General features: G+C 44.3%; 2 protein-coding genes across 2 annotated transcripts in view; one reads left to right on the top strand and one right to left on the bottom strand.

Annotated features, from left to right (window-relative positions):
- LOC143207883 (uncharacterized) overlaps positions 1-8,883 on the top strand; it is a 21,576-nt gene extending 12,693 nt beyond the window's left edge. Inside the window, exons 3-34 of the mRNA XM_076421764.1 lie at positions 77-439; positions 513-641; positions 715-843; positions 917-1,045; positions 1,119-1,247; positions 1,321-1,449; positions 1,523-1,651; positions 1,725-1,853; positions 1,927-1,992; positions 2,064-2,192; positions 2,266-2,331; positions 2,404-2,532; positions 2,606-2,671; positions 2,745-2,873; positions 2,947-3,075; positions 3,149-3,277; positions 3,350-3,478; positions 3,589-3,717; positions 3,790-3,918; positions 4,237-4,365; positions 4,439-4,567; positions 4,678-4,806; positions 4,880-5,008; positions 5,080-5,208; positions 5,282-5,410; positions 5,484-5,612; positions 5,686-5,814; positions 5,888-6,016; positions 6,090-6,218; positions 6,292-6,420; positions 6,494-6,622; positions 6,749-8,883. Coding sequence (XP_076277879.1) covers positions 77-439; positions 513-641; positions 715-843; positions 917-1,045; positions 1,119-1,247; positions 1,321-1,449; positions 1,523-1,651; positions 1,725-1,853; positions 1,927-1,992; positions 2,064-2,192; positions 2,266-2,331; positions 2,404-2,532; positions 2,606-2,671; positions 2,745-2,873; positions 2,947-3,075; positions 3,149-3,277; positions 3,350-3,478; positions 3,589-3,717; positions 3,790-3,918; positions 4,237-4,365; positions 4,439-4,567; positions 4,678-4,806; positions 4,880-5,008; positions 5,080-5,208; positions 5,282-5,410; positions 5,484-5,612; positions 5,686-5,814; positions 5,888-6,016; positions 6,090-6,218; positions 6,292-6,420; positions 6,494-6,622; positions 6,749-8,145 — 5,441 coding nt within the window. The 3' untranslated portion in view covers positions 8,146-8,883. The remainder of the gene's footprint in view (positions 1-76; positions 440-512; positions 642-714; positions 844-916; positions 1,046-1,118; positions 1,248-1,320; positions 1,450-1,522; positions 1,652-1,724; positions 1,854-1,926; positions 1,993-2,063; positions 2,193-2,265; positions 2,332-2,403; positions 2,533-2,605; positions 2,672-2,744; positions 2,874-2,946; positions 3,076-3,148; positions 3,278-3,349; positions 3,479-3,588; positions 3,718-3,789; positions 3,919-4,236; positions 4,366-4,438; positions 4,568-4,677; positions 4,807-4,879; positions 5,009-5,079; positions 5,209-5,281; positions 5,411-5,483; positions 5,613-5,685; positions 5,815-5,887; positions 6,017-6,089; positions 6,219-6,291; positions 6,421-6,493; positions 6,623-6,748) is intronic.
- LOC143207895 (uncharacterized) lies at positions 8,870-16,568 on the bottom strand. The gene is made up of 4 exons (XM_076421783.1): positions 16,332-16,568; positions 13,993-14,137; positions 11,186-11,387; positions 8,870-10,502 (listed from the first exon to the last, which is right to left on the bottom strand). The coding sequence occupies exons 1-4, from the start codon at positions 16,347-16,349 to the stop codon at positions 10,148-10,150; spliced, it is 720 nt and encodes a 239-aa protein (XP_076277898.1). The 5' UTR covers positions 16,350-16,568; the 3' UTR covers positions 8,870-10,147.

The following is a 16,568-nucleotide window of genomic DNA, read 5'->3' as shown; positions in this document are numbered from 1 at the left end:
TATGTGATTAGATGCAAACATGTAATACAATACAAGTGGAAATGTAAAGTATAATGTGTTCAATTTATGTTTACAGATGCATACAATTATGGTTACGAAATTAGCCCAAGCGGACAGTTCCATCACGAGATACGTGGGCCGGATGACATAACGTACGGTTGCTACGGGTACATAGACCCGTACGGAAAACTGAAGACTACATTTTATATAAGCGATGGCTGGGGATACCGAGTCGTTCAGCCAGGAAAAGCGATCGAACTGTTTCTACACGAGCACGAGCATCATCAACCCGATGACTCTCAGCAAAACGACCACGAACACGATCATCATGAACACCATGGTGTAATAACGGAGTGGAAAGATTTATTCTTCCCTGAAGTATGTAGACAGTTCGATGGAACAAGCAACGTACCGAGCATGGTTCCAGCGGGAGGTCATCGTATGTACCACCATGTTACCGCGATCACAGATGAACATGAATGAAAAGTAATTAATACTCCACCTTTTTACAGCACCAAGCGGTGGATCGAGTAACGGAGGAACTCCAGGATCGGAAGGGTACCCGCAATATCCACCAGGACACGGATATCCAGGCACACCGACTCAACCTGGAAGTCCTGGAACACCACAGCAAGGTCATCGTACGTACCATTTGTTACCACGATCAGAGATTAAACATGAATTAAATGTAATTAATACTCCACCTATTTACAGCACCAAGCGGTGGATCGAGCAACGGAGGAACTCCAGGATCGGAAGGGTATCCGCAATACCCACCAGGACACGGATATCCAGGGACACCGACTCAACCTGGACGTCCTGGAACACCATCGCAAGGACATCGTATGTACCATTTGTTACTGCGAACAGAAATTAAGCATGAATGAAAAGTAATTCATACTCCACCTTTTTGCAGCACCAACCGGTGGATCGAGCAACGGAGGAACTCCAGGAGCAGCAGGGCATCCGCAATATCCACCAGGACACGGATATCCGGGCACACCGTCTCCACCTGGACGTCCTGGAACACCACCGCAAGGACATCGTATGTAACATTGGCTACCACGATCAGAGATTAAACATGAAGGAAATGTAATTAATACTCCACCCTTTTGCAGCACCAACCGGTGGATCGAGCAACGGAGGAACTCCAGGAGCGGAAGGGCATCCGCAATATCCACCAGGACACGGATATCCGGGCACACCGTCTCCACCCGGACGTCCTGGAACACCATCGCAAGGACATCGTATGTACCATTTGTTACTACGATCAAAGATTAAACATGAATGAAAAGTAATTAATACTTCACCTTTTTGCAGCACCAAGCGGTGGATCCAGCAACGGAGGAACTCCAGGATCGGAAGGGTATCCGCAATATCCACCAGGACACGGATATCCAGGCACACCGACTCAACCTGGAAGTCCTGGAACACCACAGCAAGGTCATCGTACGTACCATTTGTCACCACGATCAGAGATTAAACATAAACGAAATGTAATTAATACTCCACCTTTTTGCAGCACCAACCGCTGGATCGAGCAACGGAGGAACTCCAGGAGCAGCAGGGCATCCGCAATATCCACCAGGACACGGATATCCGGGCACACCGTCTCCACCTGGACGTCCTGGAACACCACCGCAAGGACATCGTATGTAACATTGGCTACCACGATCAGAGATTAAACATGAAGGAAATGTAATTAATACTCCACCCTTTTGCAGCACCAACCAGTGGATCGAGCAACGGAGGAACTCCAGGAGCGGAAGGGCATCCGCAATATCCACCAGGACACGGATATCCGGGCACACCGTCTCCACCCGGACGTCCTGGAACACCACCGCAAAGTCATCGTATGTACCATTTCTTACCACGATCAGAGATTAAACATGAATGAAATGTAATTAATACTCCACCTTTTTGCAGCACCAACCGGTGGATCGAGTAACGGAGGAACTCCAGGATCTGGAGGATACCCACAACCAATACATCGTATGTACCATTTTACCGCGATCAGAGATTAAACATGAATGAATAGTAATGAATAAACAACCTTTTTACAGCACCAAGCGGTGGATCAAGCAACGGAGGTACTCCAGGAGCGGAAGGGCATCCGCAATATCCACCAGGACACGGATATCCAGGCACACCGTCTCAACCTGAACGTCCTGGATCACCACCGCAAGGTCATCGTATGTACCATTTGTTACTGCGAACAGAAATTAAACATGAATGAAAAGTAATTAATACTTCACCTTTTTACAGCACCAAGCGGTGGATCGAGCAACGGAGGATCTCCAGGATCGGGAGGACACCCACAACCAATACATCGTATGTACCATTTGTTACCGCGATCAGAGATCAACATGAATGGAAAGTAATTAATACTCCACCTTTTTACAGCACCAAGCGGTGGATCGAGCAACGGAGGAACTCCAGGATCGGAAGGGTATCCGCAATATCCACCAGGACACGGATATCCAGGAACACCGTCTCAACCTGGACGTCCCGGAACACCACCGCAAGGTCATCGTATGTACCATTTGTTACCGCGATCAGAGAGTAAACATGAATGATTAGTAATAAATAATCAACCTTTTTACAGCCCCAAGCGGTGGATCGAGCAACGGAGGAACTCCAGGATCAGGAGGACACCCACAACCAATTCATCGTATGTATCATTTATTACCGCGATCAGAGATTAAACATGAATGAAATGTAATTAATACTGCACCTTTTTACAGCACCAAGCGGTGGATCGAGCAACGGAGGAACTCCAGGAGCGGAAGGGCATCCACAATATCCACCAGGACACGGATATCCGGGCACACCGTCCCCACCTGGACATCCAGGAACACCACCGCAAGGTCATCGTATGTACCATTTGTTACTACGATCAAAGATTAAACATGAATGAAAAGTAATTAATACTCCACCATTCCGCAGCATCAAGCGGTGGATCGAGCAATGGAGGAACTCCAGGAGCGGAAGGGCATCCGCAATATCCACCAGGACACGGATATCCAGGCACACCGACTCAACCTGGAAGTCCTGGAACACCACAGCAAGGTCATCGTACGTACCATTTGTTACCACGATCAGAGATTAAACATGAATGAAATGTAATTAATACTCCATCTTTTTATAGCACCAAGCGGTGGATCGAGCAACGGTGCAACTCCAGGATCGGATGGGCATCCGCAATATCCACCAGGTCATGGTTATCCGGGCACCCCGTCTCAACCTGAACGTCCTGGAACACCACCGCAAGGTCATCGTATGTACCATTATATTACCTCGATCAAATATGAACATGAATAAAAATAATTAATGCGGCACCTTTTTACAGCACCTAAACCTGGCAAACCTGGCAGGCCTAGTAAACCTCATCACGGTCATCATAATAAACCGAGCACGCCGGAAACAGTACCTGGAACAGATCAAATTCCGGGAATTCCGCCATACCCGCCATCGCCAGGTATTTTGAGTACATTCATGTGATAGTTTTGAAATTATCTTGTATGAACACGTACGTTCGGTAAATCTGGTTGACTGAATTATTAATAAAGACACATGCAATAATTACAGCACCAAGCGGTGGATCGAGCAATGAGGGCTCTCCAGTATCAGAAGGGCATCCGCAATATCCACCAGGACACGGATATCCAGGCACTCCGTCTCAACCTGGACGTCCTGGAACACCACCGCAAGGTCATCGTATGTACCATTTGTCAACGCGATCAGAGATGAACATGAATGAAAAGTAATTAATGCGGCACCTTTTTACAGCACCTAAACCTGGCAAACCTGGCAGGCCTAGTAAACCTCATCACGGTCATCATAATCAACCGAGCACGCCGGAAACAGTACCTGGAACAAATCAAATTCCGGGAATTCCACCATATCCTCCATCGCCAGGTATTTGAAGCACATATTCATGTGATAGATTTGAAATTATCTTGTACGAACACGTGCGATCGGTAAATCTGGTTGATTGAATTATCGATTAAGACCACTGTCGCCAGTTGAGCTCCAAACGGAGTTCACACATTCCCCTCTTTTTCCCCCTCCACTATCCCATTCCAGCACCATGCGCACACTCCAACGTTCTCCACTAAGACCGTAGATCACGGTGCCCGTGCCGCAGACTGCACTGGCATCAGAGGGGGGACACTTGATTCTTCTTGATTGTTGGCGACCTGGTGACACTGACTAAGCCACATGCAATAATTACAGCACCAAGCGGTGGATCGAGCAATGGGGGCTCTCCAGTATCAGAAGGACACCCACAATATCCACCAGGACCTGGACATTCAAGCAAACCGTCTCAACCGGAACGTCCTGGAACACCGACGCAAGGACATCGTATGTACCATCACATTACCGCGATCAAAGATGAACATGAATGAGAAGTAATTAATGCGACACCTTGTTACAGCACCTAAACCTGGCAAACCTGGCAGGCCTAGTAAACCTCATCACGGTCATCATAATAAACCGAGCACGCCGGAAACAGTACCTGGAACAGATCAAATTCCGGGAATTCCGCCATACCCGCCATCGCCAGGTATTTGGAGTACATTCATGTGATAGTTTTGAAATTATCTTGTATGAACACGTACGTTCGGTAAATGTGGTTGATTGAATTATTGATTAAGATACATGCAATAATTGCAGCACCAAGCGGTGGATCAAGCAATGAGGGCTCTCCAGTATCAGAAGGGTACCCACAATATCCACCAGGAGCTGGATATCCAGGCACTCCGTCTCAACCTGGACGTCCTGGAACACCATCGCAAGGTCATCGTATGTACCATCATATTACGGCGATTAAGGATGAACATGAATGAAAAGTAATTAATACTCTACCTTTGTACAGCACCGAGCGGTGGATCAAGCCACGAAGCAACTCCAGGATCGGAAGGGTATCCGCAATATCCACCAGGACACGGATATCCAGGAACACCGTCTCAACCTGGACGTCCTGGAACACCACAGCAAGGACATCGTATGTACCATTTGTTACTAGGATCAAAGCTGAAACATGAAAAAAAAAATTAATACTCCACCCTTTTGCAGCACCAAGCGGTGGATCGAGCAACGGAGCAACTCCGGGATCGGAAGTGCATCCGCAATATCCACCAGGACACGGATATCCGGGCACACCGTCTCCACCTGGACGTCCTGGAACACCACCACTAGGTCATCGTATGTACCATTTGTTACCACGATCAGAGATTAAACATGAATGAAAATTAATTAATACTCCACCTTTTTACAGCACCAAGCGGTGGATCGAGCAACGGAGGAACTCCAGGATCGGAAGGGTATCCGCAATATCCACCAGGACACGGATATCCGGGCACACCGTCTCCACCTGGACGTCCTGGAACACCACCACTAGGTCATCGTATGTACCATTTGTTACCACGATCAGAGATTAAACATGAATGAAAATTAATTAATACTCCACCTTTTTACAGCACCAAGCGGTGGATCGAGCAACGGAGGAACTCCAGGATCGGAAGGGTATCCGCAATATCCACCAGGACACGGATATCCAGGTACACCGACTCAACCTCCAAGTCCTGGAACACCACCGCAAGGACATCGTATGTACCATTTGTTACCACGATCAGAGATTAAACATGAATGAAATGTAATTAATACTCCACCATTCCGCAGCACCAAGCGGTGGATCGAGCAACGGAGGAACTCCAGGATCGGAAGGGTATCCGCAATATCCACCAGGACACGGATATCCGGGCACACCGTCTCCACCTGGACGTCCTGGAACACCACCACTAGGTCATCGTATGTACCATTTGTTACCACGATCAGAGATTAAACATGAATGAAAATTAATTAATACTCCACCTTTTTACAGCACCAAGCGGTGGATCGAGCAACGGAGGAACTCCAGGATCGGAAGGGTATCCGCAATATCCACCAGGACACGGATATCCAGGAACACCATCTCCACCTGGACGTCCTGGAACACCACAGCAAGGTCATCGTATGTACCATTTATTACTACGATCAGAGATTAAACATGAATGAAATGTAATTAATACTCCACCTTTTTACAGCACCAAGCGGTGGATCGAGCAACGGAGGAACTCCAGGATCGGAAGGGTATCCGCAATATCCACCAGGACACGGATATCCAGGTACACCGACTCAACCTCCAAGTCCTGGAACACCACCGCAAGGACATCGTATGTACCATTTGTTACCACGATCAGAGATTAAACATGAATGAAATGTAATTAATACTCCACCATTCCGCAGCACCAAGCGGTGGATCGAGCAACGGAGGAACTCCAGGAGCGGAAGGGCATCCGCAATATCCACCAGGACACGGATATCCGGGCACACCGTCTCCACCTGGACGTCCTGGAACACCATCGCAAGGACATCGTATGTACCATCATATTACCGCGATCAAAGATGAACATGAATGAAATGTAATTAATGCGACACCTTTTTACAGCACCTAAACCTGGCAAACCTGGCAGGCCTAGTAAACCTCATCACGATCATCATACTCAACCGAGCCCGCCGGAAACAGTACCTGGAACAGATCAAACTCCGGAAATTCCGCCATACCCGCCATCGCCAGGTATTTAAAGGACATATTCATGTGATAGTTTTGAAATTATATAAATTATCTTGTATATAGTATAAACACGTGCGATCGCTAATCCGTTGTCTGAATTATTGATTAAGACACATACAATAATTACAGGTGGAAGCCACTATCCTGGACATCCTACAGATCCTCAAGGTCCAATTGGCGGCGTCGGTCCTGATGGTCCTAACGGTCCCTGGCCCGAAGGAGCTGGCGGATCCGATGGTCCTGGGGGACCAGTCGGTGGTATTGGAGGAGTTGGCGGTATAGGCGGCGATGGTGGAGTAGGCGGCGATGGTGGAGTAGGTCCCAATGGCCCAGACGGTCCATGGCCAGTAGGTTCACCTGGCCCAGATGGTCCATGGCCTGGCGACCCGGACTATGTACCTGGCGCGCAACCAACATCCAAACCTCATTACGAAGGACCGGTCAAAGTTCAATATCCGATAAAGGACTACGAGCCTACAACCCCATCGAGTTTAAAAGAACCAGTTAAAGGAGGTCGTAAGGAAATAGAACGTTTAAGTACGAATTTTCAGTACGATACAGACTACAGGAAAGGCGAGACGTACAACGAAAGTAACGGGAAGAGAGTGGACTCCGCCGGGTTCGAGTATCCAGTCAAGTTAAGCAGTCCATTCGGTGTGAAGGACACACAGTACCAATCCCAGTATCCCCAGGGACAAGTGAATCAGAACGCGGACGCCGTAAACTCTCTCCTCCAGCGGCGCAAAGAATCTCGCAAGTACACGAACGAGGAGAACGAGAACGATTCGGTTAGGAAAACGGGGCCGCTGGGAACCAGTTACAACGAGGTGAAGACTTCGAGCAGCGTCAAGTATTCCGGAGAATTCGAGGAAAGCTCCAGAGGACATCATAAATTCTCGCAGCAGGTGACCAAAGCGAGTCAGTCCAATCTAAACCTTCCGGTGATTCAGTTAGAGACGAACAGCAGCGCCGCGTATCAGCGTGGCGAGGCCCAGAAGAACATAAGTTTTCAGGTGGGCGATAACGCTGCGCTGATCAAACAGGTAAACGAATTGTCCGAGACGCTAGAAGGTGTCACCGCTATCGGGGTTCAACCTCCAACCAGCAAAAAGCCCTACGAACAGTCAATAGGGCCCGACCCCAAAACCTGTCCTTGCTATCTTGTCGAGCCGAGCAACGATACCGCTGCGACCACCAGCACGACATCCGCTCCCCTAATCGGTCAGCTTGGCTTCATTCCCGTGGTGTTCGTGCCGTACTGTCCCGGCGGCGACGAGACGGACGGGCAAAACATGAAAGACATGTTCCCATCCGCCATGCCTGTTCCGTATACGTGCAACGCATGCGGCGCGCAGACCGGCAAGATCGAAACGAAGCTTCTCAGCCTGCATCAGCTTGGCAACATCGATAATCTGAGGGAGGCGTTGCGTCAAGCGAATCTCGGATTTTTGAATGTTTCAGCCAGGAGCAGGACCGAGAGGCGACGGACGAAGAGCAGAAACGCTAAACGAAGAGTGCAATTGTAACGCGATGCAATCGAGCCGCGGCCTACCCCTCACCAAAATCTCCCCTGTACAAACTAGAAGCCCCAGAAGACGATAAGCCGCCGATGCTACCCCGCCTGATAACACACCTGCCCGTCCATCGGCTGCTGGACAGCTGACGGATGGCCATACCGATCGCGATCGTGGCAAACGCGTTTACCATCGCCACGGTCCGACACAGAATCTCTGTACTCTTCATCACATTTCAACGTTACGGTTGCTCGTCTACCAGCAGGATGTTGGCCCTACCTGTTCTCTTTCCCCTGCGTTAACCCTCGCAAGCTAGCTTTTGTCGAGTTCACGGTGCTCGTCAATAGAGCCCTTCCAGTACGATACCTCGATGCAAAAGTTCGGTAAGTCTACGTTTTCAGACTTGTCTAGAAAGTTGACGCAGGGAACAGCGAGGTAACTTCGGACGTCGAGTAATATTTTCAAACTCCCCTGATTCTTCTTCTTCTTCTTAGTTCTAACGCAAGTTTTATCCCCATCATTTCATTCTCATCAAGTGATATTTAATTTCAAGAATTCCACCTCGTTTCGCACGATGTTTATTGAAACGATTCTCCGTTGATCTTTCAGTGCTTAATTCATGCAAACGTCGCGTGAAACGAAAGCATCCCGCCCTCATGTTCGTACGCTTGAAATTAGATATTGATCGTTCAAGTGGTAATAACACATTAAGATAGGTGTAACAATAGATAATCCATTGTATTCTGAATTTAATATTTATTTTCATAGCGATAATTGCTGCGATTTCATCTCACTCTGTAACAGTGAGGAGAACTTAAATTATGTTACCAATGGAGGAAGGGTAATGGATTACTTGTTGGCGCATCTAATAATATTCATTGAGCACGTACAGAACGGCTGTGTCGTATCTATATCAATCTTAATGGTTTAACGATCTTCGTGACTCGATTTTACATAAATCGTAACGATTGCGATTTATGTTCTGTGGAGCTGACCGTGTGCTCCTGTACGTGCTCGATACGCTATTCTATTTTAACAGATTATGGTTGTACCGTGGGTGTCCATTTCTTAAGGCGTGACGGTCGACAAACTTTCAATAAATTATACATAATTGTACATATTAATATTGCGGTCGTTCAGTGTTCCTTTACGAGCATCAATCATGTATTTTTAATAAACAAAACTAATCACAGAATATATATCTGTTTTATTGAACGGGATCCATTCCTTGTTGAATCTTGTATTTTTGCGCGCGCGTGTTAGTCATTTCGCGAAATGATCTACCGATCCCTCTTGAAGATCAAGGACGGATAGTGATATCGAATAGAAATGGTCTATTTAAGCTCGCAGATGGTTTCATATAAAATAGCAAACTTATCTTATTCGTGTAAAATTCTTCCCATAATATTATTCAACAGCTTCTTGTTTCTTATGCTTTCGAATATAACTTGGAAATGTAATGTATCGTCCGAATATTATTATTCATATCGGCATGTATGTACATTAGACGAGATGTATTAAAAATTAAAAATTAATGTAGCTTAATGAAACAATGAACGCACAAATGCCACAATCGCAGTCGATCAGTATCCGCGGATATTGCTGCGATGCTTTGCACCTTATTTGTTAGGCCAACAAGAAATACTGCAAAAATACATTTATAAAAATGAGTATACCACTGTGAACAAAACTTTCAACGCCATGGATGCATGAGGTAATGAAAGTCGAGTTCATGTTCGTGCTTTCAGGACGCGTGTTTAAAATGAAACTGAAGTTTACTTTAGTTTTTTAACTATTCTTTTTTTAAATTGTAGATGAAAGAAACTCGGAGCAATATTCTTTGGTGCCTCATAGAGATAATACTGAAGTTTCCAGTATGAAATGACTGTTTCCATAAAATAGTCCTTGGAAATCAACAGCATGTCCAAGCAATCGAATGTAATCTATTTTTTCAGGCTATCGGAATTTTTATGCACAGCGGTATATGTGTTCGATGTTTAATCTAGAGAGTAAACTAAGAGTAGCCCCTGTATCCTGATGGATAACTATAAGTTCCATAGCCGCTCCCATAGTAAGGCTCATAGTTACTCCTCGAGCCGTACGCGGATCCATAATTCGATCCCCCATATCCGCCGGAACCTGATCCATAGCCATAACCGTCGTAGCCGCCGTTGCGCCCATAACCACCGCGTCCGTATCCATTGTATCCGTCATCGTAGCCTAAACTTCCGGTGTTGTATGAACCACCATAACCTAATCCACTTCCGTATCCACTATAACCTAATCCACTTCCATATCCACTTCCGTATCCACTTCCGTATCCACTGCCATAACTGGGATTATATCCAACGTTCCCGTAATAACCATACCTACGGATGTACAATTTACATTATCGTTTGAAAATATCGACGATTCAAGGTGAAATAAAATGGGCATCGCTCAGCATCTTTCAAACAGCGTGCGTTTGATAACTCGTTTTATTGGGTTGGTAAGAAAGTAATTTCGGTATTTTAAGGTGCAATAAAACCCAATTTTTTTTGTTCGATGATCTTTTGCCATCTTTCTGGTAGCTTCACAATTCTGCGCTCGTAAAACTTCTGATCCTCATCGGCCAAAAACTGATCCAAGTGCGATTTCAGGACATCATCATTAGTAAAAGTTTATTGCTTGAATAAAAAAAAAAGTGGGTTCTTTATTCCAATTTGAAATACCGAAATTACTTTCTCGCCAATACTTAAAATATTAGAGTGGATTACGTTGACTAGACTCTAACACGATGAGCAACATTTTTCTTTATTCTCTGCTGATCGTCGTGGAATCTCATTGCAAAAATGAAGTGAAACGAAGACTCGTAATTCTAAACAACAGCAAGCTCGTCTTTCCTCATTACTTTGAATGATGAAAGGTTCAAGGCTCGCCATAATTTGTCCGGCCTCTGTGTCTCTCGTGTTGGTACGCGAAAGCTGTCATGCCAATTTCAGTCGGACGACAATCACACGACAAGTTTATGACGGGGACATTATTCCACTTTAAATTGCAGTGGGAACATTACCCGAGATGACCGCCTCCGACAATTCCACTTGGCCCGTATCCCCTGTTGTATCCGGTATTCTGGTATCCGGGATTCAATCCTGTCCCGCGATATCCCTGTCCAGGACTATAAATCGAACCATAGTACGTCCCGTACGGCACGTTCCCGCCGTATCCGAGCTGACCATAATCCTTACCAATGTGGAAAACTGGAATCAATGAAGCTTTTAAGACAATCAAAATAGCTCGAGATCCTGGGGATTCGTTTCTCTTTGGAAATTCATTTCTTCCGATCCTTTGTGACGAAGTTAGTTTCAAAATCACAAACGGCAATTTTCGACGAAACTTTAACGCTAAACCTACCGAGCCTTAAACGTAACTGGTATATGTTATGATTTTATTTAGACTTTGTGCGGTTCCTATTGTAATACGTGCTCTACTAAAGATATCTATACAAGCATTCCGTATGAAATCATTTTGATTATTTCAATGATTGTAAAATATTATAAAAAATCTGGAACCGATCATTTTGACCGGTGGTGGTAGGATTAGTGTTAAGCGGACGATGAGATCATTTTCGGAAGCATTTTAAAAAATCATTAGAGCCATATAAAACAAAAAGAAGCTGTTTGTCAATGTTCCGTATCCATATTTTGCATGCTATTTGCTGTCAATTGTCATCAAGCACGTCGCTTTGTACTCGCGTCCACTTTGATGCAGTATTAATAATTTATGGGTTACTACTCATAAGTCGGGGGGGGTTGCGAGTGTTTCACCAAAACAATGTTCAACGATACCTATACATATAGCAATCGATAAAGTTCCATCCCGCTACTATGGACGTTAGTTTAAGCGAAACAGTATACCTGAACCGTTTGAAATGTACCACGCCTTCCAGACACGGTCAGCAGGAGTTCGGAACTATCTAAAGTCCGTAATTTCCCACTGAACATCGGGATATTTAAAATTCAACCGGCAGCTTCGACGTTTATTGTCAAAGGTTACGATGTAGTTCGAACGAGTGCAGCGAGCGCAGCTAGTGCTCCATATGCAAGGAATAACAGGGGGCTACAGCATCCTTCGTAACGTGTGATTATCTTATTCCGCGGAATGATTTGAATAATTCGTGAGGCTTGATGTTAATCGATAACTGCGAGACACTTGTCAGAAGCATGATTTACGTTTCTTATACTATTCATAATTGTCACGCATGAATGAACGGGTGTAAAAAGTTCGCAGTGTGAAACACTGAAAAAGCGTGGAAAAATTGCGCGAGGATGTCGTCCGAGGATCAACAGTTTCGAATCAAGTTGAAAAACTGAATTACTATAAAAAGGCTTCCTCGAGGCAGGGAAGTTCATTTTCTCACACTTTATGGCCCGTGTAAAATAGCAGACAACGAGCCAAGCCTTGGAAAATGCCTGCAAACGATGGAAGCACGCTTTTTCACACGTGTACGTTCTCCATTGGCTCGTGCCCCAATTGCGGAAGCGACACGACGCAAAACCATGAGTTATGGTACCATCGTTAACCCTTTGACGACGGATATCGTCATATTAGCAATGTGATGTGTTTAATTTTTAAAATTGCAAGAAAATAATTGCTCCGATACCAAGAGATTTTTATTGTTTCCCGAAATCAAAGATTAAAGAATTAATTTTGCAGATTAACGCATGCTCGTAATTGATACATATTGATCCTTATCAGAATGACGATGAGGGACGATCGGAAGCATTGTCGTTGGATTAATATTGTATTAATAATTTTGTTGTTAATCACGTCGCGTCCAGAGGACGATCATAATTGTGCAATCATATTGAGCACGTGAATTCATTGTCCGAGCGGAATTACGGCTATCCTCGGGATAAACAATCAATCGTTATCCAACGTTCTCGTATTAAATAAGTGTGTCACTGCCGTTCCCACGATCGGACGTCTCAAACGCGCAGCCAACGTGAAAAAGTGACATTCGTTATAATAACATGCTAATGCGACGAGACCACCGAAGGTCCTTCAACATCCGCCGGTGTCTTTCTAGTGCAGTGCAGCTTACTTAGTTCTGCATTAGATCATGCATATAACGACCAGCGTAACGGGAAAACAGAATTTCCATAGGTGATTCATCTGCTACGATTTTCACAGACCGAGTTTTCCAGTGTTTGAAAGAAAGAAACTGAGTGTATTGTTGTTCTCATGTACACATGAATTACGTTGACAGTCGCACGAGTTCATTTTGTTTATTAATGTAAACTACGGTCTGTTTTCTGAAAAAGGAAGCTCTAGTTACGTCAACAACCATAACAGATGTCCATCCACATATCACAAACGTAGAATGGGCTGGACAGTTGTTATGGCTGTTGGTCTCGGTTCCATTTTTCCGAAAAATGAATCGCTCAGAGTTGCACAACTACTCAAACAATAATATAGAAGAATTGAATAATTTGTCCGGATGTTTGTCAGCTGGAATACGCAAAAAACACCGAGCACGTGAAACATAGTCATAAAGTTCTGGAGCCGGAAGGTAGATGCTTGATCAATGGCTAGAGTTCGAGCGAGTTTTCAACATAGAAAAAAGAGGAAGACAAAGATCGAGAACGTAGGAAAACTCGAGAAAATGATGAAGCAGTAAATCAGGTTATGAAATATGCGCAGACTCGTGTTAAATCTTGGCGATACTTGAGGAGAGAAAATGATAAAACATTAGAAAAATGTTGTTATTAATTGATTAATTGGTGATTAAATGAATACTATGCAATCGGTAGGACTTAATTCGGTGGTAGAAAATTTCTCAGATTTCTGCGCGAATAAAATCAGTTTGGAGTCGCTTACTTCGGTCGCTAGCGGCCGCTGTCAAATCTTTCGCAGTGTCTTCGTATGATGCGCTGTTTACGGGCGCAAGTTTGGTAACCAACTTCGGCTCCGACGCAGTAATGGCACCGCTGCTGAGTGCAAACAGACAGGCGAAAGAGAATATCTGAAACAGAATTATAGGGAATTGAATTTCGTTGCACGCGATCCTCTGTAAGTACCAGGCTCGGTTAATTAAATTCGCGAGTGTCGAAGTATATTTGATCGATGTGTCCGCCTGTAATTTTATCGATAAAGCAACAGATGCGTGCGATTACAATGGATTTAATTAGAAAACATATATTTACGGATTTATTGTTACGTTTAATTTACAAACCGGTGCGTTATCGGATATATTATACAATTTCACGACGATTTATTTGTATTGAAGTCTATAGAAATTTGTTTCGGAACGAAACGAGCACGTTTCATATATTTTGTCGTATCTCGCGGTACACTGCAAGTGGTCTTGACTTTCACTTCCTTTAATGGCAAATATTGGCACAGAACAATGTGTTCTTAAGAATGGAAATGGGATTGTATCTTCTGGGTTATGTACACTGCACTTTACGTAATGCGGAAGATAAGAGAGGACATAAGATAAAAACTCTCTGCAACGGAGGTGGTGAAAAAGTCGCGAATAGACTGCGGAGCTATACTTAAGCTTGCGGTTTTATGGAGTGCGTCGGAAAACAGATATACATGAACATTTTATTTTCTCATTAACCTTTTTCACTCGAATGGCGAGTCTGAGGCGCCACTAAAAATTGCGATACCATTATTCAAAACAGTTTTAACATGATTAAATTTGTCTGTATTCTATAAATTGTAAAAAGCTCAACTGTTATATATAAGAAAACTGGATCAATTTGATGTGCACAATGTAAAAAAGATTACACAGAACAAAAATGATCTGGGTTGAAACAAATATCTTGATATTGGAATTCAAATTGCTTCGAGTGCAAAGGATTAATACTGTCCACTCTACTCTTCTGTACTACTCTGCCAATCTACTCTAATACTCTACAATTCTTCATTGATATTCTTCACTCGTTAATACTCTACTCTACTCTTCATTACTACACTACTCTTTGTTGATACTCTCTACTCTACCCTACGTAAATGAAAAATATCACGAAATTATATTGAATTTTAGGATACCTCGCGAGAAACGAGGATTTAATACATTGTACCCTAGCATGCATAATTATGCAAATTCCATTCAAAATGTTCGAGAATAATTGTGAAGCGAGGATGCAAAACGCTGTTCCAGCCTCACCGTTCCAAGTCAAAGACACCGAACAAGAAAGAAAGCCGTTATTTCGTCACCGTAAAAATACACCTGTCGGTCTAACAAGAATATCATTCACTCCACACGCTAATTGTTCCTCTTTCGTCTTTTTGTCTACGTTCCATCGGATTTTTTCTGAACGCGGTGAAAATGAAACACACGATTGCTTCTGTATCGGATGCATACATATGTATAGTACATGTACACTGTGCATACGCACGCTCCGTTCTGGCCTGTCAGAATTTTTCACTCAAAGAATGATTCACCATCGCTGTGTACAAATGAAAAAGCTAACCCATTCGCGAACTCACCCTGTGCACTTCGCAAACGTTCAAGCGGAAAATTTAGAGTCGTCTCTTTTCCATGCATACATTTGCATTTTGCATGCGGTAGCGTTACATGCAAACAATTTGCTTTTGTCCAATTCGCGCGTAAACTTCGAATAAAATTACGACATGAAAGTGTTTCATGCATCATTATACAAAATTATTTTTGTAAAATAAAAAATTTGCAACCGATCGTTTAACCTGCGACGCTAGGTACAGTCTAAACCCTTGAGCGGAGCTTAAAAATATGCTTCAAACATGCAATGAAATGAAATTGCGTAAAGATCGTACCGGGATCGTAAAATGCCATCTAAATCCACAAATAGTTATATTATTAATAGTTATACTTTAAATAATGATTATCATCAATTTGAGTGGGGACGCAAAGGCCACGATACTTCGCTTAAGGGTGAATCTAAATTCTCATATAAACCATTTCGACTTTTCCGAGAATGCTGGCGTCGAAAGCAGCTACACTCTGAGAACAGTTTCAAGAAAATCGCTCAGCTCCAAACCGATTTCAATGCACGACCAAAGAACAATAACGTTCTTTCAGAGGATCCGAAGCGATTTTACACAGGAAGCGAAAAGCAGCACTTGGCCAGCCCGAAAGCACACTTCGCCCCGAGTAAAAGCTAAATTCCGTCGACAAGTAGTGAAAGAGAAGCTGAAGAGAGGGTGAGTAGCTCGCGGAGTCCACTTACCAGCAAAAGTGGCTGCATTTTTCTTGACACCACTCGGATCTTCCAAGGAAACGCGTTCGCCGATGTTTCGATGATTTGTTCACGGACCACGGCTCGAATAGCCCCTATATACCTACACGTTTCGCGAGCCCCTCCTCGTCTTTCTGAACCGATCCGAGTTTGTTTAAACTGTGTTGCTCGGCAGACGACGTTGACAAGGCCGCCACGGCTCGAGAGAATTGGCCGCGTCGTTGTTTC

The sequence above is a fragment of the Lasioglossum baleicum genome, chromosome 4 (genome assembly GCF_051020765.1).
Source record: "Lasioglossum baleicum chromosome 4, iyLasBale1, whole genome shotgun sequence".
In the NCBI taxonomy this organism is placed as follows: Eukaryota; Metazoa; Arthropoda; class Insecta; order Hymenoptera; family Halictidae; genus Lasioglossum; species Lasioglossum baleicum.
The sequence above is the reverse complement of the archived record's forward strand: the minus strand, read 5'-3'. Positions and strand labels throughout refer to the sequence as shown.

What these genes read in the sequence shown, in the direction of transcription:
- LOC143207895 (XM_076421783.1), bottom strand. An exon ending in AGCGGCCGCTAGCGACCGAA is followed by an intron (nt 11,388 to 13,992) that starts GTAAGCGACTCC and finishes TTGTCTTAAAAG; the next exon opens with CTTCATTGATTCCAGTTTTC. An exon ending in GTCGGAGGCGGTCATCTCGG is followed by an intron (nt 10,503 to 11,185) that starts GTAATGTTCCCA and finishes GTACATCCGTAG; the next exon opens with GTATGGTTATTACGGGAACG.